This window comes from Pollachius pollachius, assembly GCF_949987615.1.
Source record: "Pollachius pollachius genome assembly, chromosome: 1".
Taxonomy (NCBI): domain Eukaryota; kingdom Metazoa; phylum Chordata; class Actinopteri; order Gadiformes; family Gadidae; genus Pollachius; species Pollachius pollachius.
In genome coordinates this window covers 27,515,025-27,540,710 of record NC_136934.1, presented here as the reverse complement: position 1 = coordinate 27,540,710, position 25,686 = coordinate 27,515,025, and the positions used below count along the sequence as shown (strand labels likewise).

Sequence of the window (25,686 nt, the reverse complement as noted above, 5' to 3'; positions counted from 1 at the left end):
GCTTTCCCCCAACGCGCCGTTTCAGTGTCTGTTGCTTTAATGCAAATGAGGAGAGAGGCGGGTCAAGGAGGAGGGTGGGGGTGTGGCCCTGAGTAGCTTGGGGCCACGGTACTATGCGCTCTGTTTACAGTGGATGTATCGCAATGGCGAGGCGCACACAGCTTTTGGCCGTGTTCTGTAAATATTCTAGAACACTCCGGGTGCTCCGGCGGGAGTCCTGGAGCTCTATATCTAAATAATATCATATTATGCATAGATATCTATACAATATCTATACAGAGCGCATGGTACCGTGGCCTCAAGCTACCAAGCTACCATACAATATCTATATCATATAAAATATATTATCACGGCCAAAAGCTGTGTGCGCCTCCAGACGATATTATGAATCTCAAACGACTGCGTCGGGTTCTCCGACATCTCTGGTTCTTCCACGTCCACATCAATCTGAAGTAGACTGAACCACGACATGGAGGAGAAAGGTTGCCCGCGATTGTTAAACACGATTGTCTCCCGCCGGAGCCTCGCTGCCGAGGGACCACCGCCTCGGCAGCGTTAAGGCACCACCGCCTCCTGCAGTAGGCAGCGCCGAGATGGTGGTCCCTCGGCAGCGGGAAGCGGGGCTCAAGCGGGAGACAATCGCGGCCAACAATCCCTTTCTCCTCAATGTCGTGGTTCATGTACTTCAGGGAGTCAAAGCGAAAGTTCCTTTCCCCCAATTCCTTCTCAACGATGGCTGAGATAACCCCCACGACGAGTCTCGTTGTAGAAATACCAGAGACGAGAGTCCGACGTGTTATGCGCCATAACACCAACAGCAGAACGGTTATCCAAATAACTAAGTGTACAACACTTGTTAAAGTCCTGGAGCTCTATATCTAAATAATATCATATAATACATTTATCACGGCCAAAATCTGTGTGCGCCTCCAGATGATATTATGAATCACAAACAACTGCGTCGGGTTCTCCGACGTCTCTGGTTCTTCCACTTCCACATCAATCTGAAGTAGACTGAACCGTGCACTGCCCGCTGCCGGCTGCACTCTGCCGGCTCCCCGCTGCCGGCTGCCTGCTGCCGGCTTCCCGCTGCCGCCTGCACGCTGGCAACAATCCCTTTCTCTTTCATGTCACAGTTCATGTACTTCAGGGAGTCAAAGCCAAAGTTCCTTTCCCCCCAATTCCTTCTCAACCACGGCTGACGTAACCCCCACTACGAGTCTGTTGTGGAAATACTCGAGACCAATAAAATCATATAATAGGGGCCTACATAGATATCTATATCATATAATACATATTATCAGGGCCAAAAGCTGTGTGCGCCTCCAGACGATATTATGAATCACAAACGACTGCGTCGGGTTCTCCGACGTCTCTGGTTCTTCCACTTACACATCAATCTGAAGTAGACTGAACCGCACGCTGCCGGCTGCCTGGTGTTCAGCCAATTTCTGCTACCCATCAAATTGTGCTACCTAGTGGTTATGCGCATGCGCATCCTGAAAATTCATGATCCTGCGTGCGCATCCATTAATTTCTGCTACCTTTTTGGCTGTGAGTATTTTCTTTAAAACATATTTTTAACTGTGCAATTATCTTACAAATATGTTTTACATTGCGCCTTTTGACCTTTAAGCATGTAAATGTGTGCATGTACTTTGCTGCTGAATGTAGAAATAAGATGATATATGTGTTATCTGTACGGTACTGGGAGCGGAGAAAGTTTTTGTCGGTGGTGGAGGTGGAGGGGGGCAACAACATCTTATGTTATAACACAATATTTATCACGTTACATCAATTCTAAATACTTGTGTTTGTAAAAGCTATGGAGGAAAGTTGGAAGATTGCAGGGGTACAGTATGTGGATAGACCAAATAATGCTCCCACTGCAGAATCACGTTATTTTATACCACTACTCACCATATGTACACTGTAAGAATGTGGGGAGCATATTTTCATATATTTTGTTTATAACGTCTTTATTGAAGATTTCAGGGGTGGATAGACCAATACATACAATAAAATGAATAAATATTTATGGTTTTCTTTGATCACAGACACGTATATTGGTAGATGTTATCTTCTTTACCTTGACATGTTTCGACGGATGTACTTCCATTATCTTCAGAAGGTCACACGGGTGTATTAGTGTGACGCGTTCTTATCAGCTGATGTTAACGGAGATGTGATCCACCTGTCAGTTTTTTGACTGGTGAACCACACCTCCTGCTGTAAGTCTGCAAACATGCCAAGGTAAAGAAAATAACACCTACCAAAATATGTGTCTGTGATAAAAGAAAAATATAAACATTTATCTCAAGTGTAGACACAATTACGGTGGCGCTGAGCATTCACAAAAAAAAAAAAAGTTTCACACCGTTAGCACACCAGGATCTCGTTATTATGAGAAAAGATCTCGTATTTACGACATCAGGATCTCGAGATTATGAGAAAAGATCTCGTAATTACGAGATATTTTCTCGTAATTACGACATCAGGATCACCCCTCTCATTCATCAATAACGTGGCTGGCTGGCTGCAGGACGGCAACGATGACGCTATCCGACGCTATTGTATTTTATTTCTTGCTCGGATTGAGGCATTGGGAAATATTGATGTTCCTTAAAAGTGAGGAGGGCATTTATATGAGTATGTCAACATTGCGCAGACATCTGAAGTCATTGGGACTGTTCAGGAGAAAAGCCCAGTCGGACGTGCTACAAGTGGCTCTCTTCCTGCAGGAGCAGTTGAACCAGTACGGGATGCTTCACGGATACAAATGTATGCATCTGAAATGCATCCAAGCAGGCTTGGTAGTTACTCAAACAACGATACGGCACCTGCTCTTAATCCTAGATCCTCGAGCAGTACAACTGAGGAACAGAATCGTCTAAGACGTCGTCTTTACATAAACCCAGGTCCAAACTTTTTGTGGCACGTCGATTCGTACGACAAACTTAAACCCTATGGCATATGTATTAATGGTGCTGTCGATGGATTTTCCCGTATGGTCATATGGCTACATGCTTACACAACAAATAGCAATCCCCATGTTATTGCTGGCCTCGTAATTACGAGATCCTGATGTCGTAGTTACGAGATCTTTTCTCGTAATTACGACATCAGGATCTCGTAATTACGAGATCCTGATGTCGTAGTTATGAGATCTTTTCTCGTAATTACGAGATCCTGGTGTGCTAACGGTGTGAAACTTACTTTTTTTTTTTTTTTGTGAATGCTCAGCGCCACCGTACACAATGAATGCATTACAACAATAAAATGAATACTTTTGTGAATTGTATTTTCTTTTTTATTCACAAATTATACATTTATAGTGTACCATGATTTATTTACTCACATAATGATTGGAGTTGCCACAGTTTAAAGGTTTATGAAAACCATCGTTCTAGGGAATGCAGAGGACTACTGTGTGGTGTGCTCCTTTGCTGAGAGCATATTTGAAATGGTAAAGTATAACATAAAACATGTGCTTTGTATTATTAATTGACACAAAAATGTATATTACCATACAATGTATCTCATTGTAAATTGTAATTCTCTTTTAATTGTTTTTTTTTTGTGCAGTGTGAATTGTGCAGTCGGTGGGCACATTTTGAGTGTGCCCATATGGCCATGACAATAGCGCTGTATATATCTGCAAGAAATGCCTCAAAATAAAATAAAGGTTTGAGATCTTTGGTTGTTTTTATTATTGGATCTTTTGTATAATTATTATTTATGCATATATAAACAAACATACAGAATCCCATTCAGAAATATATACAAGTTTTAACAATACTTTGCTACACTTTTGTTGTTGAAGTTATTAATTTAGATAATTGATTATTGATGTTTTTTCTTTAAGTCCTTTTTTTTTTACATTACATACATTGCACATACTCTACCCCTGACATTTTCAATATATACGTTATAATACAGCATCAACCGTGTACATGGGGTGAGTAATGGCTGAGATAACCCCAACTACAGTCTCGTTGTGGAAATACCAGAGACATCAGAGAACCAACGTGTTATGCGCCAACAACAGCAGAACGGTTATCCAAATAACAAAGAAGTGAACACTTGCGTTACAGTGTGTGTAATCACACACACACACACACACGGCTCTCGCACGGTCGTAGATCATTTCTCCGCCCTCGCGGGCGGGCGGGCGGAGAAAGGAGAGGTAACTTGGCCCCTTAAGGCCCTTATGACGACATATGGGGCCACATTCCAAATCAGCGCACCTGAGATTCCATTTTTTCAAAAGCGAGCAGCATACCTAGTGCCCGTAAAGTATTAGCCACTGGGGACGACAGGCAGGCTAGGGGAACTCATTAATGTTAGAAAACCTCATAAGGTGAGATTTTCATGCCATGGGACCTTTAACAAGAACGAACCGACCTGAATCTTCTCTGTCGTTCGTCTCGTTCGTTCTCAGACTTGACTCATCCCAGATCCACTAGTCGCTGACTCGCTGTTCGTTCACTGACTGTGAGTGGTGAAGAGGGAAGAGGCTAGTGAGCGAGCGTACGATAATAAGATTAAATATCAGTGAAATGGCAAATGCATGCTATCTTTGTATTTTCTGTGTCATGCCAGATTACTAAAATATTTGAATGTCTCGTCAATCTGTCTCATTCTTTAATGGTTCGTTCTCCCGCACGCGACCCAGGACCCCCACCTTGGTGGATCTTGATCGATTCTTGAGTGGGGGTGGCCATCTTCACAATAGTGTTAAATTACTGTTAACCCAAGAAAAATCAAATATGCCCAGAATCAACACAACCCTCCCCCCATTCCACTGCGTTTGGTTGAAGTTGTTATGTTGTGTTGATTGATGACCGGCTTGCACGATCGTTTAGGAATGAGACGAGGGAGGCGCTGAGTCTGACTGACTCAGCTGAGAACCGTGCATTCCATGATTCGATTCACCGCTACCAGAAACGCGACTGAACGAACGAACAAAATATACCGAACAATTCTTCTTGGCGAACTGACCGACGCAAACTGAATCAAGGAAAATAATCATGAAATCCATCACTAATGAGAACCCCAGATAATAAGCAAACGATGACGTCGTCGCCCCAACCACCAGGTGGGCAACGTCTAATTTGTTTTTGTTTGATTAGATTTGTATTATTTTTGTAGCATCCTCAGAGGTGAAACCTGTCTTGGTAAATATAATTACTAACTGTAAATTCAAAAGTATTTTCTGCTCAATCTACAAGGTTTAACAACTGCTGTTGGAGATCGTTTTCGTAGGTGTGGACATGGCGTTAAGTCTGAAAACCGTGCTCTCTTCTGCTCTCTTTAAAAGCAGACCTGTTTCTAGATGACTGTTACCTTCAGGTTAACGATGACAACGCCTGAGATGTGCCAGCTGAGAGTGTTTTCTGCCTATGCTGCTGCGTTGTGCTCCCTGCCTGGCCCAAAGCACCCTGGATGCCATCAATTGTACGGACAATGCATAAAATACACCAGTAAACGACTATCTTCATTTGACTTAATCCGATTAATCTACTTTTAAATCACTTTGTGGTCCTGTGAAAGAAGACTACAAAGCCTGGTTTTCTGTGCTTCCTCTGCAAGGGACAGCACTTGTACCTGCTGACAAACCCTCCTGGAACACAGCACACAGGCAATTTGTCTTTGACACATTGAATGTATTTATTTTAATTTGTTTTTCAAACTATCCAAGGTTTAAACTCTTTGACAATGAACCAGGAGGAGCCATCAGTGCATACTGGACTTCATTAAGCAATATGTGGTTACATGCATGCTATGTTTCAACATTGTTGTATACACAGTATAGGACAGTAGTAATAACAAATAGAACATTCAACATATCATGTGATTGGCATATTTTCCATTGGCTATGTGTTGACAAACTGTATTCCAAACGGAATAACATACTGTCAGCTTTGCCCTTGGTAGAGCAAGGTTGTATATTTGTAAGACACCGATCACGCTGGTAATAATGCAATAATGAATTTTATGCTAACAGTACATCCCAAAAACTATGGTTGGACAATTTTGAACTCTCCAGCATACAAACATGGTAGCAGAAGCATGCACATACAACAAACATAACTGTAGTAATATACCATTCATTAGCATGTTGTTACATTCACTTTTAGACCAGAAGCACTTAAAAAACCTAACCCCCCTCAGCAAAGGGTATTCTTGGCCCTACATCTCATACACTTTTGTTTAGTTGTAAAAATAAATAGCTTATATCAGCACCACTACTGACACTGTCGGTTCCCCAGACACAGAACACTAAATGTATTTAAGTTCATCATTGACATGTTTCTTTGTAACACTATAAGACAGACTGAATGAAGAGGTATCAGGGTAGCGTAATGACCATTATATAGAATGTGGATGTAACAGTGGAAGATAATACATCCCCATCAGCAGCTAGAAACTATTCTGGTCTTGCCTGTGCAGAGTGTAACATTGAGAATGTAACAGTTTCAGGCCTGGACATATAATATATATATATATATATATATATATATATATATATATATATATATTGTTAAAGCAGAGGGAAGGACCTCCTCCATTTACATTAAAGCTAATTTTCCCATATTTAACAGTCCTAAGGTCCAACATGTTTCTCTACTTACATTATATGCCATTCACAAAGAGTAGCGTGCAGAAGGCCTATTGAACCGACTCATTGAGTCATGTGACCTGATGGTTCCTGAGTAGATCCTGGGTTTGAGAATATGAAGCTCAAGTTTACCTTGTGTGCTGCTACCATAACACACTGTAATAACCTGCCCTCTTTGAGGATTCCCAGAGGCCAAGACACTTGAAGCGGGACCCAACCCCCCCACACCCCCCGTATAACAACTTTGTTGTTGGCCATGCATCCACCTGCCCACAAATACACATCATAATAATGACTTAAGTCAATCTATGCCTAAAAAGGGTCACCTCACATTTCTAATGAAGGATTTTAAGAGAGCACAGGTATGAAGCGTGTCATGGCAACGTCCTAGCGTCAGCATTAGGTTACATGCCTAGAGGCAGCTGTCACCGGGGCCATCCTAACCCTAGCCTCATGCAAATTCTGTGCATTGTCATTCATTCACTAAGCAGTAGGATAACCAGTATCCTGGTTTCTCCAAGCCTTCCTAATTTCTTTTTTTGAAACAGTACTAAGTCAGGATTAATGAGCCTCCAGTCTACAAGGTTTAATGAAACCTTCCACTTCATTCACCCACTTTACCTTGAGGCTGACTGGTCCAATCAGGTGAGGCTGACTGGTCCAATCCGGTGAGGCTGACTGGTCCAATCAGGTGAGGCTGACTGGTCCAATCCATTGTGGCTGATTGGTCCATTCAGGTGAGGCTGACTGGTCCAATCAGGTGAGGCTAACTGGTCCAATCAGGTATGGCGCGTAGAATGCTCTTCAGTCCTCACATGTTAAGTGCAATTATATTTTGCATTCTTTGTTTTTCTTTGTTTATGTATAGGTGAAAGGGTGGGCTCTGGTCGAGGTCATTCGAACCCCTGCAATCTATGTGGCATGAGAGCAGCAGTACAAAAGAAGTAAATATTTAGTTTATTTTTTTTTTAAATTTGGCTGCATCTTCTTTTTCAGTCTTTTATTTGCAGCATCCTTGTCCTTTTATTGCATCAATATATTCCTGTTGGTGTTTGGGAACACAATGACTACATTGCTCTGTGTGGCTTTGACCCTTCATGTGAAGTACTTGCAGTTTGTTGAGTCAATAACACAGTGCAGTCTGCACCTTAGACGGCCATACGACCTGCAAACACAAAGAAACACAATGCATGGTTCAGCATTACAACAACATTACAACACTACACGCTCTTGCATATCTTTGAATGTATGAATTATTTCCGCTGTAGTACACTCACCCTGGAAGGTATGAATTACATGTCTGGTAGCCAAAGTCTTTTCCATCACACTCCTCAGCCCCCTCATAGCGATAGCCATCCCCACAGAAGGCATGTTTACACTCTGTGTTAAAGTATTGAGAGGTCAAGTTATACCAACTTGGCAAAACATTGATAGCATATAGTTTATATATATAGCATATATAGCTACTATAGCTCACATAGCAGGGGACACTTACTAACACAGCCGTCTGTGACCACTCTGTTCCCATCGTCACACTCCTCCCCGTTTGGAATCTGTACTATTCCATCGCCACAGTAACCCTCTTCCTCTGGAGCGTTCTCCGTGGACTGGAATGGGGTCAGCTGGGACAAAATACTTTTATTTACTATTTTAAAGTCTGAAGAATACAAACAATGACGTATAGGATAAGAAGATGATATCTTAAATAACCGCACAGAAAGAAAATCCACATCAATGTACCTGAATTGGAATCCAGCCATCCACATCTTTGAAATAGAGAGACCTCTGGTCTTTGCGGAATGCGAAAGCATTTTCAGTTTGAAGACGCTCTAGTTCGTCTTGACTGCCAACCACAAATATCTGAAGGGCGAAAGCATGTTGATGGCAAGTCAATAAAATGAATTTGTCTTCATCTCCTCAACATCTGACAATATCTCACTTTAAGTTTCTGTAGGCTTTCACTGATGCTTTGGATTAACGGCTCTTAGAATATTGACCATTGGACATACGGTGGGTATGTAGAAATGTAATACTGGGCATCCATCTAAACAACAACAAGACCATGGCTTTCTCACCGCTGGCACTCTGGCTTGCTGGCCCCTGGCACTGTCATCAAAAGGTGAGCTCATGAGAGAGTTGCAACTACATCTCCCAGGAGGCCCTGTAGGGCCGCGCTCTCCTTTCGATCCAACCATATAAAGTCCTAATTAAGTAGATAAAGGAAACAGGTTGTGTAGAAGATCCATTGTTTTTTTAATAGAGGAAGATTAAAAGATGTTTATCGGGTGAAAATAAACCCCACAAGAGCTCAACAGAATAATATCAACCTTGTAAGAATGTGCAGTGTTGTGTTGTGAGATCTCAAGGTGTAGGCGAGTGTTACAGGATCTGGTGAAGCTTTTGTCCCCTCATCAACAGAAATGTTTAATCATACTCTGGTCAATCAAGATGAGAGCAAAATAAGCTTAATTTTTTGTAAAAAACAAGACAAAGATACAGTAGCAACTGACACCTTGAAAAGGTGGTGACACAATATTTACATAACCGTCAGGACACCACATCTTTAAAAATCTGTTATGACTCAAGCCTTCTGTTTCAGACTGGAGATTGTGTTGAATCGAGGCTAAATAAAATACACTTGTGTTGCACCCTTCACTTGACTTATGTGTGCCTCCTTTTGCTGATATTGAGTGCTACTTGTCCGTTCATACTGGCGGGGGAAAAGCCTCTCGCTCAAGGCAAGGAAGATTTTGTGCCTAGTCACAAACATAGGCCAAACAAAATCAACTTCTGACTGATCAAACCAAAGAACAGAGTAAAGGCCCTGGACCCATGTGTTAACAGACCTGTGGCTGGGAGACCAGGGGGGCCGGGCTGGCCAGGGGACCCTTGGGGGCCAGCAGGACCTGAAGGGCCCACCCGCCCGAAGTCACCTTTCACTCCCTGAGGCACCCCAACGGAGAAAACACAACAAAGAGACATATTGAAGAAAAAAAACCTAAAGTTGAGGTGTTACAGAAATCGGTATCATACCAAAACAAAGTTGTCCTTACTTGCTTTCCTCGCTTGCCTGGCCGTCCAGTAGGTCCGCGCTTCCCTGACGTGCCAGGTTCCCCCTTGGGACCCATTTCACCCTGAACACAACGCCACACATTTGATCATATAAAGCTCAATGTTTGAACATGTGATGAGTCAAAGTGAGTGGTTTGTCTGAATGTGCGGCTGACCTTCTGCCCAAGCATCCCTGGGAAACCCATCGTTCCCTGCAGACATAAAACGGAGACAAATACAAGATGAATTGCCATGTATAGGAGCATTCTCAATGGTTATATTTAGGCTATTAGTATTCTGATACTATGCTATCAGATCTCTCTAGATTTGGAACTATATTGTTCTCACCTTATCCCCTTTGGTGCCACTCTCCCCGCGATCACCCCGAGAACCCTTATGGAATAGATTGCAATGTTATCTATACAAATATAGTGTAGATTAAACAAAATACTTTTTTAATCTTTATCTGATACCATCTCATAACATCCTGTTTGTTTGTGCCGCCTCACTTACCTTTTCTCCTTTATATCCTGGTAAACCCTAAAACCAACATAAAACATAATAATGTGAACCATTGTTATAATAAGGCTGTTACTATTTAGTAAGGAAATAACCAAGGTCACTCACTTTGGGCCCCATCGGTCCTCTTGCTCCAGATAAACCCATCAGTCCAGTGTCTCCCTTCTCACCCTGACACATGGAAAAACAGCAGCAATTGAAAAACACTTTCATTCCTGAATATATCCGTTCTAAACCTAGATCATATTGGATACCAATCAAAATGTCTGCATAAAAAGGACTTACTCACTTTGGGCCCATGTGGGCCGGGCCATCCAACGGGTCCGGGCCGCCCCGGAAGGCCTGGTGGACCGGTCCGGCCCTGAGGGCACACAGGTCACATGACACACACTAACACTACTTACTATGTTTACATTTCTCTAGATATTTATTTATTCATTACCTAGAAAAACTAAACTATTAAATTTAATTTTAAAAAGGGAAATAAAACAGACTATATTTATTTATTTGCGCTGGGCAGCAGTACGTTACTTACAATTGTACTATATCTGCTTTGGCTAAAGACAAGGTTTCCATATTATCACAGTATGATTGTAAGATCTTTAAGAATCTATGATACTAAACATACATCATTTTCTCAAGAGGAATGCAGCTCTTGAGAAGATTCAGAAATGCTAAATCCTTAAAGAAACTCTGTGGTAACCACAACAAAAACATTTCTAATTTAGTCTTTCTTCAATCACAAAACAAAAAGATTGTGGTGGAAAGACAAAAAGCTTTTGGATATAATAAAGGGCTACCTCCTTATTATACACATCAGACCTGATTCCAGAAGCATGTGTGGAGACAGAGTGAATTTAACAAGCCCTGTCACTTAGCTCTTTAATTAAATGATGGTCTGTATTTAGAACAAGAGCTGGTGCTTGTGGGAAATTAGATGATTTACGAGGCTAAGCACTAAGCTAGATTGCACTGCAGTGCTACCCAGCATGCTCAGCCAGCCCACCAGTCACCAAGCCTCTCCCAACAGACCTCTTCAATGAACAACAAATGACTGATCACAGCCCTGCTTCTCCTCGGACGTTAACTAGGCCAAGAGGCTCTAATAAAGATGGCTGGATCTCAAGTTACTCTCCATGCTAATGAAAACCAAACGGGCCATCTGTTTGAGTGGAAGGTTATAGGGCTGACAGTCATCCTAATGACTGTCAAGGTCTGTGTGTACAATATACAGTATGTGCTGTCAAGGTTGATTTGTCATTTAAAATTTCCTAATGCGTATAACCAGGCCTTGGTCACATGAATCAGACGAGCCTAGAAGCAGGGGCTCATCTTAGAGCAAATCCACTTAGTAAGGGAAGATGGAAAGTGATGAATGGGCGATCTCACCTTTTGTCCAGGTCTGCCAAGCTCTCCCTGGAAGATTGGAGGTTGGAGAAGAAAGAGAGGCAGTAGTCATGCAAAAAGTACATCGTTTTACGACAATTTGGACATTGTTTTATTGCTCAATGCGATCTAATCTTTATACCGTTTATATTATTCATAATAATTTGTGGAAGACACAGGAGGATAACACTCTTTCTGACTTACCATCTCTCCTTTGGACCCTCCTATTCCAGGTAGACCAGACGGCCCCTGATGGTGTAATACAGTAGAATGTGTATACATTGTAGAGCAATACTGCATTAGAATTGGTTTATTTGGCACCAAATCCCCCGACAGAAGATTCATGGCCTTTCCCCTGATGCCTGTTCTTTTATGCACTTTCAATTAGCAGAGAGCTGAGTGGACTGTATTGATTTTAAAGTGCTTTGCATGAGTCATGGCCGCAGTTGTGTTCAGGTATACTGACCTCGTCCCGATGGCAGCGATCAAGATCAGAGAACGAAGCCGAACACGGTTAACACATCTTAACACATCTTAACCGCATTGTTATGCATCGACAACGCTTGCTTGTCAATGGCTAAAATACCCTTTATTCTTGAATTTGTGTTTGGCTTTCAATGCTATTTACGTGACCTGGTATGCGCTTCAGACAAACAAAGTCTTCTGACGGTTTCACAGAATGTGGTGTGGATCACCGGCTGGCCGTGGAAAAAGGCTATTTGTGTCTCACCAAATGCAGAGCGTTAAGGGGTGGCTGTGTTCAGGGGCCTGGAGGAACCCCTGATCTCTGGACTCACATCTCAACAGAGGAACCCAGATCTATGTACTCACATCTCAACAGAACAGAGGAACCCTGATCTCTGTACTCACATCTCAACAGAACAGAGGAACCCTGATCTCTATACTCACATCTAAACAGGGGAACCCTGATCTCTGTACTCACATCTAAAAAGGGGAACCCTGTACTCACATCTCAACAGAAGAGAGGAACCCTGATCTCTGTACTCACATCTAAACAGGCGAACCCTGATCTCTGTACTCACATCTCAACAGAACAGTGGAACCCTGATCTCTGTACTCACATCTCAAACAGAGGAAGACCCAGAACTCATCGTAGGGATGAATTCCCTCAGGAACATGAGCTTGTTAATAAATAATTATTAAGAACCAATAGGAGAGTTCTTACCTGGGGCCCTGGGGGGCCAGCAGAGCCCGCCGGCCCCAGGACACAGGGGCGTCCCTCCTCCTCTTTGTCTATCTTCCCTCTGTCTCCGTCACCAGATGAGGTGCCTCTCTCCTGGAATAAGGATTAATACTTCATAGTGTATTGTGGAAGAATCATCTTATCAATGTTAGTGGAACACTAAAAGAGATAACTAAATTATATTTTATATTATCCATGCCCTCAATATGACCCAAGGATCAAGTGAGGGGGGGGGGGGGGGGGGGGGGGGGGGGGTAGAGCGAGAGAGGTGGGCAGCTTGGCTTGTACCCAAGGACATATCCACAATCAGATTTCCCACAAGGGCAAGTCACATGACCGCCACTCACATGAGCGTGGCGTCTCCAGAGAGAAGGGGGCGGGGGAAAGAGGGGCGGTGGGGGGGGGCTCATCAGACAGCATGGGGTGAAGCTCCTCTCGGACGACCGGAGACCTGGACAGTGCATAGTACACACAAACACACCGCAAATGTGTTCAGCAAATGTCTTGCTATCACGGTTCACGGTTACAGCATAGACCTACACTGCCTTTTCTTTAAATAATGCGTCGAGCAAACAAGCAGGTAGATACCAATGTTAGACTATAGGGAGGATTAAGGAAGTATGTAAATGTATAAAGTAACAGGTGAAAACTATCAGATAAACAGCAGTGTGGTGTCTCTACTGCTGCTGGAGGAACTGTAGACGGCGCGGTTATTTATAGAGGCATGACCAGCGATTTATGGAGCAACAAGAAAATGAAAACACACCCAAGGACAGTCCTCAATAAAATAAGCAAATGATAAATTATCGAATCTTGCAGGAATGCATGCATCAATAAACACAAACCACACACACACACATACATAAACATGGATACAGAGACAGAGAAGCAGACGCACACACATATTTGCATGCATGTTGCATTTGTATGAAACAGGCGCGTTTAAAAAGCAGCCTTACCTTCTGGAAGTGCAAGAAAGTCCAAAAATGAGGACCGAGCCAGGACATAACAAAACAAGAGTGGAAGATACAACCCGAGGGTTAGGAAAACCATGCTGCTCAAAAAGAATGGTGTCGCACTTTATGTTTAATTATCTATTCTAGCTACAGCAGAGGACTTCACTCTCAGGAGACTCTCTCTTGCTGGCCGCTGTTTCTCCCTCCCTCTTCTCTCCACCGCCTATAGCAGGGGGTCTGCCAGCCAATGCCCATTACATTTTCCCTCTGCATCAGTGTCCTCTAAAATTACGCTCGTCAGCCTGCCAGCTGCTCTGAGTGCCAATATAGGATCATTACTACTGCAGAGGGGCAGAGGGGAGTTGGGGGGGGGTCCGGCTTCACTCGTTTCTTTATACACATGCTTAACAATGCAGCATGGAATTACAATAAATGGCTGGACAGAATTAAAAAAAAACTTCAAAACCGTAAATTAAGACCACATATCGTACATAGTGTTTAATTATTGGCATAATGTTTAATATTAGTATGATAATCTTTTTCCTGAAACGGATTGGTAAGCCTACCATTCTGCCAATCAGCTCCAAGATATCTAAATCTCAAATATCTTTGATCGTTGGATTTTTTATTCAACATGTTAAAATGTGATGCCGTTACTTTTGCTATTTAAGCAGTTCTCCACTTGCTTTCCCCTTCTAATATTCACTATTGACCTGACCTGACAACACATTATTTATGTGCAGAATATGTTGTTATATGTTAGTGAGCAAAGCCTTAGCTTCTGAACTGTCTGCATGGGCTGTACAACTGTATTGTACAGCCCTTCATTAGCTGTATTATGAATGAAGGGGCTTAAAGCTCATCAATAAACATCCTTCCAAGAAGATGGGCATCGAGAGACAGAGACAGACAGACAGAATTTTATTATGAAATTATTTAATTTATATAGTTCTCTATTACTAGTGTGTTGTAGGAATTTGTGATTTTTGATTTCTTATAAGCAATCAAAGAAATAGTCCCAAAACCGGTGATGAGAGGGTGTCAGAGGTGGGAGCGGGTGAGCCAGGGGAACTCCTAGGAGAAAAGAAGATACGTCATGTTATCCCATTGTTGCTTATTAGGAATAAAACACGATACTTCAAGTTATCCCATTGTTGCTCATTAGGAATAAAACAAGCCTCCACATATAATATGAAATACAGCAATAGGACTCCCATCTACCTAAGGAGAACCCCCCACATAATATAACAGATGTTACCACACCTCTGAAAATCTCTACAGGTGTAGATACATCATATTTTTCCATAAATCATCCAGGGTTTCAAATGTGAATTATATTATCAGGATTATTTTCTTATTGCAATTGTATCCCCTATCTTTAGCAGAGCCCTGATAACAGCATGTCTTCCTGATGGAGGGTCTTACCTGTTGCTTCCTGTCCGAGGCTGGGTCGATCAGGACGTTGATAAGGCTGGGCCCCTCCCAGTAACTCAGACTGGCCTGCAGAGCGCTGTGCAGTTCCTCCACCGTCCGCACGAGGAACCCCTGGCCCCCGAAAGCTCTCATGACCTCATCATAACGCGCCTCTGGGAGCAGGGTCACGGGAGGGGCTCTGATTAATACAAAAATACTAAATGTTTAATTTCATTACATCTATTTGTATCTCTCATTGAGAGCCTATGGCGGCAGATCACTTCCAGAAATCGCCACGAGAAATGACTTTTCGGGTGCGCACAACAAACACATCAATGCACAAAGAATAATATTAACTTCACGTTGTATTTCTCTGCTTCCATAATATATCCTGTGAAGAGAAAGTAATTTATTGAGAACCTACATGAAGAGAAGCAGCATGAAACTGACACCCCATGCGCACAAATGCTGCCTTATCTATCTATGCCATCAGTGTGTAATGTGTAAGTTGCAGTTTTTGGTTGCTGCCTTATGAGCCTCGTCGGGCATTGACAGCATGTGCATAACTTACATAGTGGTCAGATCTCCCATCTTGGCCATCTCACTCCATGTCTCGGGGTCGACACCGCTGTAGATCCCGTTGTTGTTAACCACGATAATCACAACAGCCAGCTTATACCTGGACATACAACAAGAAGCAATTATTCCTGTGCTGTATTAACCTCAAAATTATCTCTCTCCCAAAGTTATCAACTAAGTGGCTTTTACCTGGCTTAACCAGATTCAGACAGGTTGCTCAATGCCAAATTCATCAATGTGCCACCTGTGATGCATTGCTGTCAGGTGACCCTCTGCATTGAAAATGTTAACCCCGCACAATGTTAACAGATATTTCTGCCTTTCCCTTCAAACAAAAGATGCAGTATAAAGGGCAGCGACCTGCACATGGTCTCCACCTCCATGCCAGAGAACCCAAAGGCGCTGTCCCCCTCAACACACACCACCCTCTGGCCTGTGCCCTGGCCCCGCTCCAGAGCTGCTGCTGCCATGGCAAATCCAAGACCGACTCCCATTGTACCAAAGGTGCCAGCATCCAGCCTGTAATGGAATAACATGACCAGAATCAAACCAAAAAACCCCATTTCTGAACATCACTTCGATGAATAACAGAAAATCAGCTATTTCATTCTACTGCAATCAAATTCAAGAAATGTTGCCCAAATAATCACTAAGTAAACAACTGTAGAACCTAGTTACTTTATCTGTAAGTGATCAAACAAACAAAAAAACACAAACAAAAGCCCAGCAAAAAACCCTTTTGAGTGTAGGCTGGGAGAGGGGGCAGAGTTAACAGCTATATTATATAAAGTCATATATATATATATATATATATATATATATATATATATACATACATACACACAAACACAAGCTCTGGTCCCTCCTACTCCCCAAACGCCATTTCCAATAGACTAAATGTGATCTGTGTATGTCAGTTAACAGACCCTGGAGCAAGAGGATAGAATGAGATGAGAAGAATGAAATTAACCAATGTCACAATGAAAGGGAGAATAAATATTGATTTTTTTTTTATAACGAATTGAACAAAGATATTTCCATGTCATGTTTCTGGATGTGGAAATATCTTTGTACTCATGTAATGGATTTTGTCCCTCAGAAGATTGCTTAGAAGTCCCGCCCTTTCACACCGAACCCTGCACATTCAAGGCATCTCTCTCTCTCTCTCTCTCTCTCTCTCTCTCTCTCTCTCTCTCTCTCTCTCTCTCTCTCTCTCTCTCTCTCTCTCTCTCTCTCTCTCTCTCTCTCTCTCTCTCTCTCTCTCTCTCTCTCTCTCTCTCTCTCTCTCTCTCTCTCTCTCTCTCTCTCTCTCTCTCTCCCTCCCTCAGCCTCGTCGTTCATTACTAGAACTTGCCTGTGTCGAGGCAGAGAGTTGGGCAGCATGGTGCGTCCTATGTCCATGGTGTTTGCGCCCTCGCTGACGATGATGCAGTCAGGTGGCAGCAGCTTGGCCACGTGGTGGAACAGTGTATAGTAGTTCATGGGCTCCACCGCCTGAAGAGCCAGAGCCTGGAATACAGCAAGAAATAGAGATGGATAAACAATTACTATTTACTTCAACAGAAGTCTTCTCAGTTCATCAGATTTATATTCAAATTATAATTAGGTCATAGTTCAACAACGAATATTAATTGTCCATTTCCATCACTGACAACCAAATTCATTATTCCTGGACAATCCTGGCCAAACATCATTGTATATCCACAAGAAAACTGAATTCACAAACCACTCCGACATGACTACATTCAAATCATAATGCATGTTTAACCACATTGTGTGATGGACGTAGTGGATCGGGTTCGCACTAACCTGTGATGTTTCTGCATTGGCAGCCATCTTCTCCTTCAGGCTGCTCCACCACTTCGTGTTGGATGGATACTTCCAGCCCTCTTTCGTGATCTGCTCCAGAAGCTGCAGGCCATAGGAATACTCAATTAAACACAAGCTCAACTTACCGCCACAAAGACAATAGCGTTCGGCATTGGTCATACAAATATCAAAATGACAAAACTCTTCACTGTCAATTGTGACATAAATCAATGACGTGAGATTTAGGTTGGGGACTACAATTTAAAACATGTACACAAGGATTACTTAAGAGGACCACATTAGGACCATCGTACCTGAGAGGACCATCGTACCTAAGAGGACCATCGTACCTAAGAGGACCATCGTACCTAAGAGGACCATCGTACCTAAGAGGACCACATTAGGACCATTGTACCTGAGAGGACCATAGTACCTAAGAGGACCTTCGTTCCTAAGAGGACCACATAAGGACCATCGTACCCAAGTGGATCGTACTTAAGAGGACCACATTAGAACCATTGTTCCTGAGATTACTACATTAGGACCATCGTACCTAAGTGGACCATCGTACCTAAGAGGACCACATTAGGACCATCGTACCTAAGAGGACCATCATACCTAAGAGGACCACATTAGGACCATCGTATCTAAGAGGACCACATTAGGACCATCGTACCTGAGAGGACCATAGTACCTAAGAGGACCTTCGTTCCTAAGAGGACCACATAAGGACCATCGTACCTAAGACCCCATTAGGATCATTGTACCAAAGAGGACCACACAAGGACCATCGTACCCAAGTGGATCGTACTTAAGAGGATCACATTAGGACCATTGTACCTTAGAGAACCACATTAGGACCATCGTACCTTAGAGAACCACATTAGGACCATCGTACCTAAAAGGACCATCGTACCTGAGAGGACCAAATTAGGACCATCCTACCTGAGAGAACCACATTAGGACCATCGTACCTGAGAGGACCATTGTACCTAAAAGGACCACATTAGGACCATCGTACCTGAGAGGACCATTGTACCTAAGAACACCACCATACCTGAGAGGACCACATTAGGACCATCATACATAAAATGACCACATTAGGACCATCGTACATAAGAGGACCACATTAAGACCATCAAACCTAAGAGGAGCATCGTAGCTGAGAGGAGCATCGTACCTGAGAGGACCACATTAGGACCATCGTACCTGAGAGGACCACTTTAGGACCTATTACCTAAGAGGACCATCGTACATAAGAGGATCACATTAGGACCATCGTACCTAAGATTACCACAGGACCATCGTACCTGAGAGGACCACATTAGGACCTCGTACCTAAGAGGACCATCGTACCTAAGAGGACCACAATGGGATCATCGTACCTGAGTGACGATGGCGTTGACGTCACCAAGCAGAGCAGCGGCGGGCCTCACATTATTCCCCATCTCCTCGGCACAAAGGTCAACCTTCAGGTAGAACAAACATTGTCATAAACACAGCACACTCATTACCTTCAAATTATCAGAACACATGACCTTTGAGGCTTCAACTGTAACCGACCTGGATGATTTTCACATGAGGGTTGAACCTAGGTGGGAGGCCAAAGTGCAGGATCCAGTTGAGTCTGGCTCCGAACAGCAGGATGACATCAGCGTGGAGCAGGGCCCTTGGGTACGGCAAACCACAACCCAAACAATAGGACATGGCAATAAGACAATGGCAGAGAAGGGTGGCGGAAATATGTAGAACAATACAAAACGCAATGCAGAAAGAGAGGTTGAGCAGCATGCATACGGTATGTGTGGCTGTGAATGGGGGCTTGAAGAGGACCGACCTGGACCGTGCAGCAGCCACACAGTAAGGGTGCTCGTCGGGCAGCACCCCTTTCCCCATGGGTGTGGGGAGGAAGGGAAGCCCACCAACCTCCACCAGGTCCCTCAGAGAGGCCTCTGCACGCCCATAGGCTGCTCCTAGTCCACATTACCAGAAACACATGTTACAGTCTACTTAGTCCACAGAGCACCAGGAAAACATGTTACCGTCAACTGAGTCCACAGAGTACCAGGAAAACATGTTACAGTCTACCGAGTCCCTGTTCCAGTGTGTTTAAACATTTATCAATTGGTTTACAATAATTGTTCTTTTTTTTCCTTTCATTGAGACAGAATTTTTTATAATAATCACATAAAAATCTCAGTGATTTAAACCTGATATGCTAATTATGCATTGTTGGATTGTGACTTACATAGCATACATGTTTCTGACTGTGAGGTTGTATGATTGTGTGTAAGGGTCTTGTTATGCAGCAAAGACTGGGTATATTTTATATATGTTTGCTTTTATTTTCTTGAATGTATATTCCTGCAGAAGTCGTCCATTCCTCTTTTTGGGTATAGTTGATTAAATGTAAAATAGGAGATGTGTCAGAACAGCCCAGTCTGTTGGGGTTCAGTCTAAAGACCTTTGCCGATGACCACCAGGGGCCTTTTAGCGGCTCTGAGGACAGACAGGGCGTCCATGACAGCCCCGGGGTCCGCCAGGCTGACAGGGGGAGGAGGGCAGCATGACACAACCCTGATGGAAACGACAAGGTTAGATGGAGATCTGTGGGGAGCTAATGGAGAATCTGGCAACTAAACAATGAAATATATGCAAAACAGATAAAACAATAGCATAACACAAGCACAAAGAAGCAACAAACAAAGATATAGGCAATACAACAAAAAAAACGAATTGGGTGATCACTTTTGATGACAACAATACAAACTGATTGGGTTAAATTGTAAATGGACTACATTTATATAGTGCTAACGGTATAGTTTCCTAACCAGTGGCTACTCAAAGCGCTTAATAATATTTAACAATTATTTACCTATTCACGGAGCCTGAGGTGAATAATTGTTTTAGTATATACTACACATGAACACTCCAAAAATAAACAAAATAAAACTTTTTGCCAGGATTTATTTGTTTTGATTAGCGGTTTATTTTTTTCATTAGCGTGACGAGACTTGCAAAGCGGGACATTCTGCGATGAAAACAATATCCCAAGTTTGAGATCTCAATCATGGGATATTGCCAAATATCCCGAGATAGCGAACCAATCAAATTGGGCCATCTTAGGAGGTTCACGTGAAGCATATACTTATTCCTAACATTCACCCATTCATACACACATTCACACACCGACAGCGGTGTCAACCATGCAAGGCGACAGCCAGCTTGTTGGGAGCAGTTAGGGTGAGGTGCCTTGCTCAGGAAAACCTCAAAACTCATCTAGGAGTAGCCGGGATCGAACTAGCAACCTTCCCGTTACCAGCCAACCCGCTCTACCTCCTGAGCCACATGCCACCATTTTTACTTTTGATAACAACGATAAAAACGAAATGGGCAATGACTTTTGATAACATAACATGGATTTGTATTGTATTGTTTTTGATACAGTAGCCTTTTAGCTATCAAACAGGGAAACAACATCAAAAAAACGAATGTCTACAAAACATGGATGCATTAAAAGCTGCCCACCTACGTACACAACGCTCATCCACAGACTGGGATTCACTACACTATTTTACACTTGGAATAAAACGTGTATGAAATTCTAGTTTAGTCATTTTACTTGAATCTTCAAAATATATTCTGGTGAAAGAACGGAGCATACTGGTCTTCACTGGGCTACATAGGGCCGAGAGGGGGTTGATCACTGCCACAATGTGTGTGGATGTGTTGAGCTCCGCCTGGCCAGACTCCAACATCCGGTTGATTCCAGATGTTGGAGTCTGAGAGATGTTTAAGCTCCTCAGACACTTATATTATAACGCAACAGTGTGTGGCACATTTCATTTACAACACTGCTCATTAAAAACCCCTACACAACGATGGTACTAGAAAAGCATCACAAATGGGTCGTAGGCATGGGAATAACAGGCCCCATCCTTCGAATAACTTTTTGACCACAGGACATTTTTATATCTCAGTCTTTTGATTTAAGCTGTACCACAGGATTCAGTTAAACTTCAATTGAAAGTTGATCGAATTAAAAAAAGTGTTTTCTCCAGAGCCTGTTCTACTGAGGAAACCCAGCGGGCCCTGTGGAAGAGGACCCCTCCCTATGGGGATAATAATAGCTCATTCTAATGAAATCAAATCACAACCATTCTAATTTTTTATGAGATTATACACTAAATACCTAAGGTCAACATACCTAAGGTCAGTTCCGCCAGATTTGACTTAATGCTGCAACATCAATATTAAAACAGTTGCAGTTTTGGGAGTGAAAGACTGAAAACTAACCTGACATCCTTTCTTTCAACTTTAGCGTTGACCATATCTCCTGAGATGTCTACATAACAGGCCCCTGGACGGCCGAACATACTGGTGCGAACTGCCTTTAAGAGATAAACACAACATGCAAGTTGAGCATACATTTTGGGTACATTATAAGAAACTAATACCATTTGTATATCAGATGCTGAGGTACTGCTTTGAACGTTTTTAGGCTAGCTTACGATGTCCGCTGCTTTTTACACAATATCCTCATCCATTTTTTCCATTTCCTTAATAATGTTTCCAGTTTGTTTATGTTTTCTTCCGGTTGTTTGACCAATACTTTGGATCCCCTTATTACTAGACCAACTATTTTATATATCATCTCAATACTCCAACCATTGTTCAAAACAGCAGCAGCAAAATGGTCATAAAATTAACTAATACATAGTGAATAATGGCTGCAACAGAAATATTTATGCCCTAGCACACACAAACTCTGATAATATAGAAACAAAGCCTTTCTTCACCATTCTTTTATCAAAACATAAGCATTTTCAACAAGAACTCTAGAATACCGGTCTAAAACCAAACTCAGTAGACATTAAATTAAAGTAACATCAATCTATTGATGGGCCAAGGGAGACCATTACAACTGTTGATCTACAACAGACAACCTTTATGTTATACCTACCTTCTCGATGATTGAAGGAATGGCTTCCAGACTGCTCGGTCTGGTAGAGAACTTACTGTACAAGCGACAAGCTTCAACCTATAGTATGAAACGAAAGCGTTTGAACGCACAAATAATAAATAATATTTGTTGACAGTGTGTCCATAAATAAACACTGGAACAATACCTGAGGAAACTCTTGAAAGGCCCCTGATGTTTCTTGGTTTTGATCTGAAGATCCACCTATGACAACTAATGGCCTGGAAATGATCAGACAATACAAGCTTTGTATAAAAAAATAATAATACAAACACACATAAATACATAATAATTTGAAAGCAACAAGCTCTTCTTTGTTTGTTTTTAAAATCATACCAGCAGTTACTGTTAGCATTGGCCATTCCACCAAGAGCATGGATGAGTCCAGGGCCCGACACCACCAGGCAGGCACCAGGCCTTGATAAAATAGGAGGAAATAGAAATAAAGGTATCATTGATACAATGGATGATATAGAATTAAGTAACGGAAAGAAAAAGCAGGGGAAGTGTGTGATTTACCGTCCAGTGAGGTATCCAATAGCAGATGCAGCATAGCAAGCCTGTCGTATGACAAAACAGGGTTTAAAGACTTGAAAACTATATTCAGTAGAAAGTATTCACATGGTGGTATAATGCACACCGTGGTATAATGCACACAGTGGTATAATACACAGTGAAATAATACACACGGTGGAGTAATACACAAGGTGGTGTAATAAACACAGAGGTGTAACACACACAGAGGTGTAACACACATGGTGGTGTAACACACACAGTTGTGTGATAGATAGATAGATAGATAGATAGATAGATAGATAGATAGATACATACATACATACATACTTTATTCATCCCATAGGGACATTTAAGGCATCCAGTAGCTTATACATACACACACATATAGGAATCGAAAACACTCACAGGTACATAAAATTAAAGGCCTGATAAAGACTGATTATTTGCTACATTGACCATGATGATAAAGTGCTATGGTGGAGGAGTATGTGCAGTGGTGGTAATGCAAAAGTAAAGCACAAAGTATTGTCTGTTGTTAAATATGAAAGGAATATATATATATAATATAAATATATATAGAAATAGAAATACGGTGACAGTATGAACATGAAATGATCATGAATGAACCTGAATTGCTTGACAGAATTATATACTTTAGGAACAATGATGATATACTTTAAGGACAGTAGAACAACAGATAGTTAGAATAAATTGTTAAGATAGAGATTGAAAGCCAGCAGGGTTTATGATCACAGCCCAGATGTAATACACACGGTGGATTATATACCTACACCTGATGGATTATATACACCTAGTGGTATAATACACCTGGTGGTATAATACACCTGGTGGTAAAATACACACGGTGGATTTTATACACACACGGTGGGAGCCTGTTTGTCTTACTGCCTGCTCGTTCCTCATCCCCAGGTACCGGATCCCTTCAGCCTGAGCAGCCATGGCTACTTCGATCACTGGGACCCCGACGATGCCGAACATGTATTCCACTTTCTGCGGTTGAAGAGTTTCGGACAAAGGCGTTTCTTTTTTTGGAGTGCAATTTAATAATTCATCCTAAGGTATAGTAAGACATAGGCTATGGAGGGATTTAAGAACCTGATAGTGCACTTTCGGTGATAAACATTTAAACAACTTACTTGTGCACTACATGCATGCAATAAACATGTATTTAATACTTCTACATGGAAGCATAACTTAAAACAGCTTCGGCACGCTGAATTACAGAGCTGACCACTGAAATGGACTTTGAAACTTTGAGACAATATGCAGAGCAGAATGTAACGTTAAAAACATGATTACCTGAGCTTTAAGAGCTTCTGCTATTAACTGAGCTCCAGTCACCTCCTCCATAGCTGCACGAAGTTATGTGAAACTGTCTATAAAATATACTAACTATACTAAATAAACGACAATATACTGACAACCACTATCGTTACAATATTGTGGCGACAGTGGGGGTGGTCGCCGAGTTCAGGGTGCCGCAAGGGATCCTGGGGGGAGGTTAGGACCTATGCTAACGATGCTCTCGCATAGCACCCTACGAGTACCCCTGGAGTCCTCGTTAGCTACAAGCGTTTTCACGACATTCGTTACCAACGATGCTTTCGGGAAACGGTGTGAAAACTGTACGATGCTCGTACGACGCACTTCACGATCCACTTAGGCTAACGATGCTTTCGGGAAACAGGGCCCTGGTGATAACGAGACGGCTCGCCAGTGACGACGCTCACGCTTACGCGTGTTCCCGACAGCGACCGTTCATGTGCACTTAATGGGAAACAGCCGGTTGGGAATCTAAAAGTTCTTCACAGCGGGGTTTTTTTATCCGATAAAAAACAGTCAGAACTAAACAGAACTTAGTAGGATCAGTTTCAAGTTTGCATGCCTTTATTACCTTGATGCCTATCACGGTAATATATACGGTAAATATATCACGGTAAACTATACGTTTGCTTTTATTTATGAGAAGCACATACAGTATTGCCACTGTGTGGAAGGCAACACTTCTCCTTATCTAAAGCTGGTTTACCAGTACGCAACGTTTAAAACTGAGCAAAGTCATGCCACCGACGTTACAACGTCAATCAATAGTATAGTATGTGATATGATGGTTGATTATTTTATATTGAGTAAAACGCTCATATTCCGCCATGTTCATGTGCGTCACCAGTAAACCATACGTCACCAACTGGGCAACTCTTGGTGGGTTCACATCGCTGGAAATTATGGGGAAAACATTTTCGCGACGTCGGGAAGTTCGCATGACGGCACCTCATGACGTTGTTATGATTCTACTTCTGTTTGGCAACTCGGGCCAAATTTTGATAAGAGTTGCCTAGTTGGTGACGTATGGTTTACTAGTGACGCGCATGGACATGGCGGAACATGAGCGTTTTTCTCAATATAAAGAATCAACCATCATATCACATACTTTACTATTGACTGTCGTTGTTACGTCGGTTGGCATGACTTTGCTCAGTTTTAAACGTTGTGTACTGGTAAACCAGCTCTTGATAAGGGGAAGTGTTGCCTTCCACACAGTGGCAATACTGTATGTGCTTCTCATAAATAAAAGCAAAAGTATAGTAGGTGATAGGCATCGAGGAAATAAAGGCATTCAAACTTGGAA

At 42.3% G+C, this 25,686-nt stretch overlaps 2 protein-coding genes across 3 annotated transcripts; both read right to left on the bottom strand.

Moving 5' to 3' along the window:
- Positions 1-7,708: 7,708 nt before the first annotated feature.
- Positions 7,709-13,835, bottom strand: colq (collagen-like tail subunit (single strand of homotrimer) of asymmetric acetylcholinesterase; the record flags this gene model as incomplete). The annotated part of the gene is made up of 17 exons (XM_079731565.1): positions 7,709-7,787; positions 7,900-8,002; positions 8,118-8,244; positions 8,363-8,482; positions 8,698-8,825; positions 9,469-9,565; positions 9,676-9,756; positions 9,850-9,885; positions 10,022-10,066; positions 10,187-10,213; positions 10,301-10,363; positions 10,482-10,553; positions 11,582-11,608; positions 11,783-11,827; positions 12,765-12,875; positions 13,130-13,233; positions 13,742-13,835. 17 exons carry the CDS (start codon positions 13,833-13,835, stop codon positions 7,718-7,720), a joined length of 1,350 nt encoding a protein of 449 aa, XP_079587691.1. The 3' UTR covers positions 7,709-7,717.
- Positions 13,836-14,673: 838 nt separating this feature from the next.
- On the bottom strand, positions 14,674-25,042 carry hacl1 (2-hydroxyacyl-CoA lyase 1). Of its 2 annotated transcripts, XM_079734576.1 has the most exons (17): positions 24,357-25,042; positions 23,943-24,047; positions 23,040-23,080; positions 22,857-22,937; positions 22,669-22,741; positions 22,503-22,580; positions 21,836-21,930; positions 20,004-20,116; positions 19,377-19,512; positions 19,103-19,208; positions 18,925-19,008; positions 17,540-17,641; positions 17,085-17,239; positions 16,091-16,249; positions 15,723-15,830; positions 15,164-15,350; positions 14,674-14,812 (listed from the first exon to the last, which is right to left on the bottom strand). In XM_079734576.1, the coding sequence occupies exons 1-17, from the start codon at positions 24,405-24,407 to the stop codon at positions 14,780-14,782; spliced, it is 1,707 nt and encodes a 568-aa protein (XP_079590702.1). In that variant the 5' UTR covers positions 24,408-25,042; the 3' UTR covers positions 14,674-14,779. The 2 variants fall into 2 exon arrangements, with proteins under 2 accessions (XP_079590702.1, XP_079590703.1); XM_079734577.1 differs by lacking the exon at positions 14,674-14,812 and having other exon boundaries at positions 15,192-15,324.
- Positions 25,043-25,686: the final 644 nt, after the last annotated feature.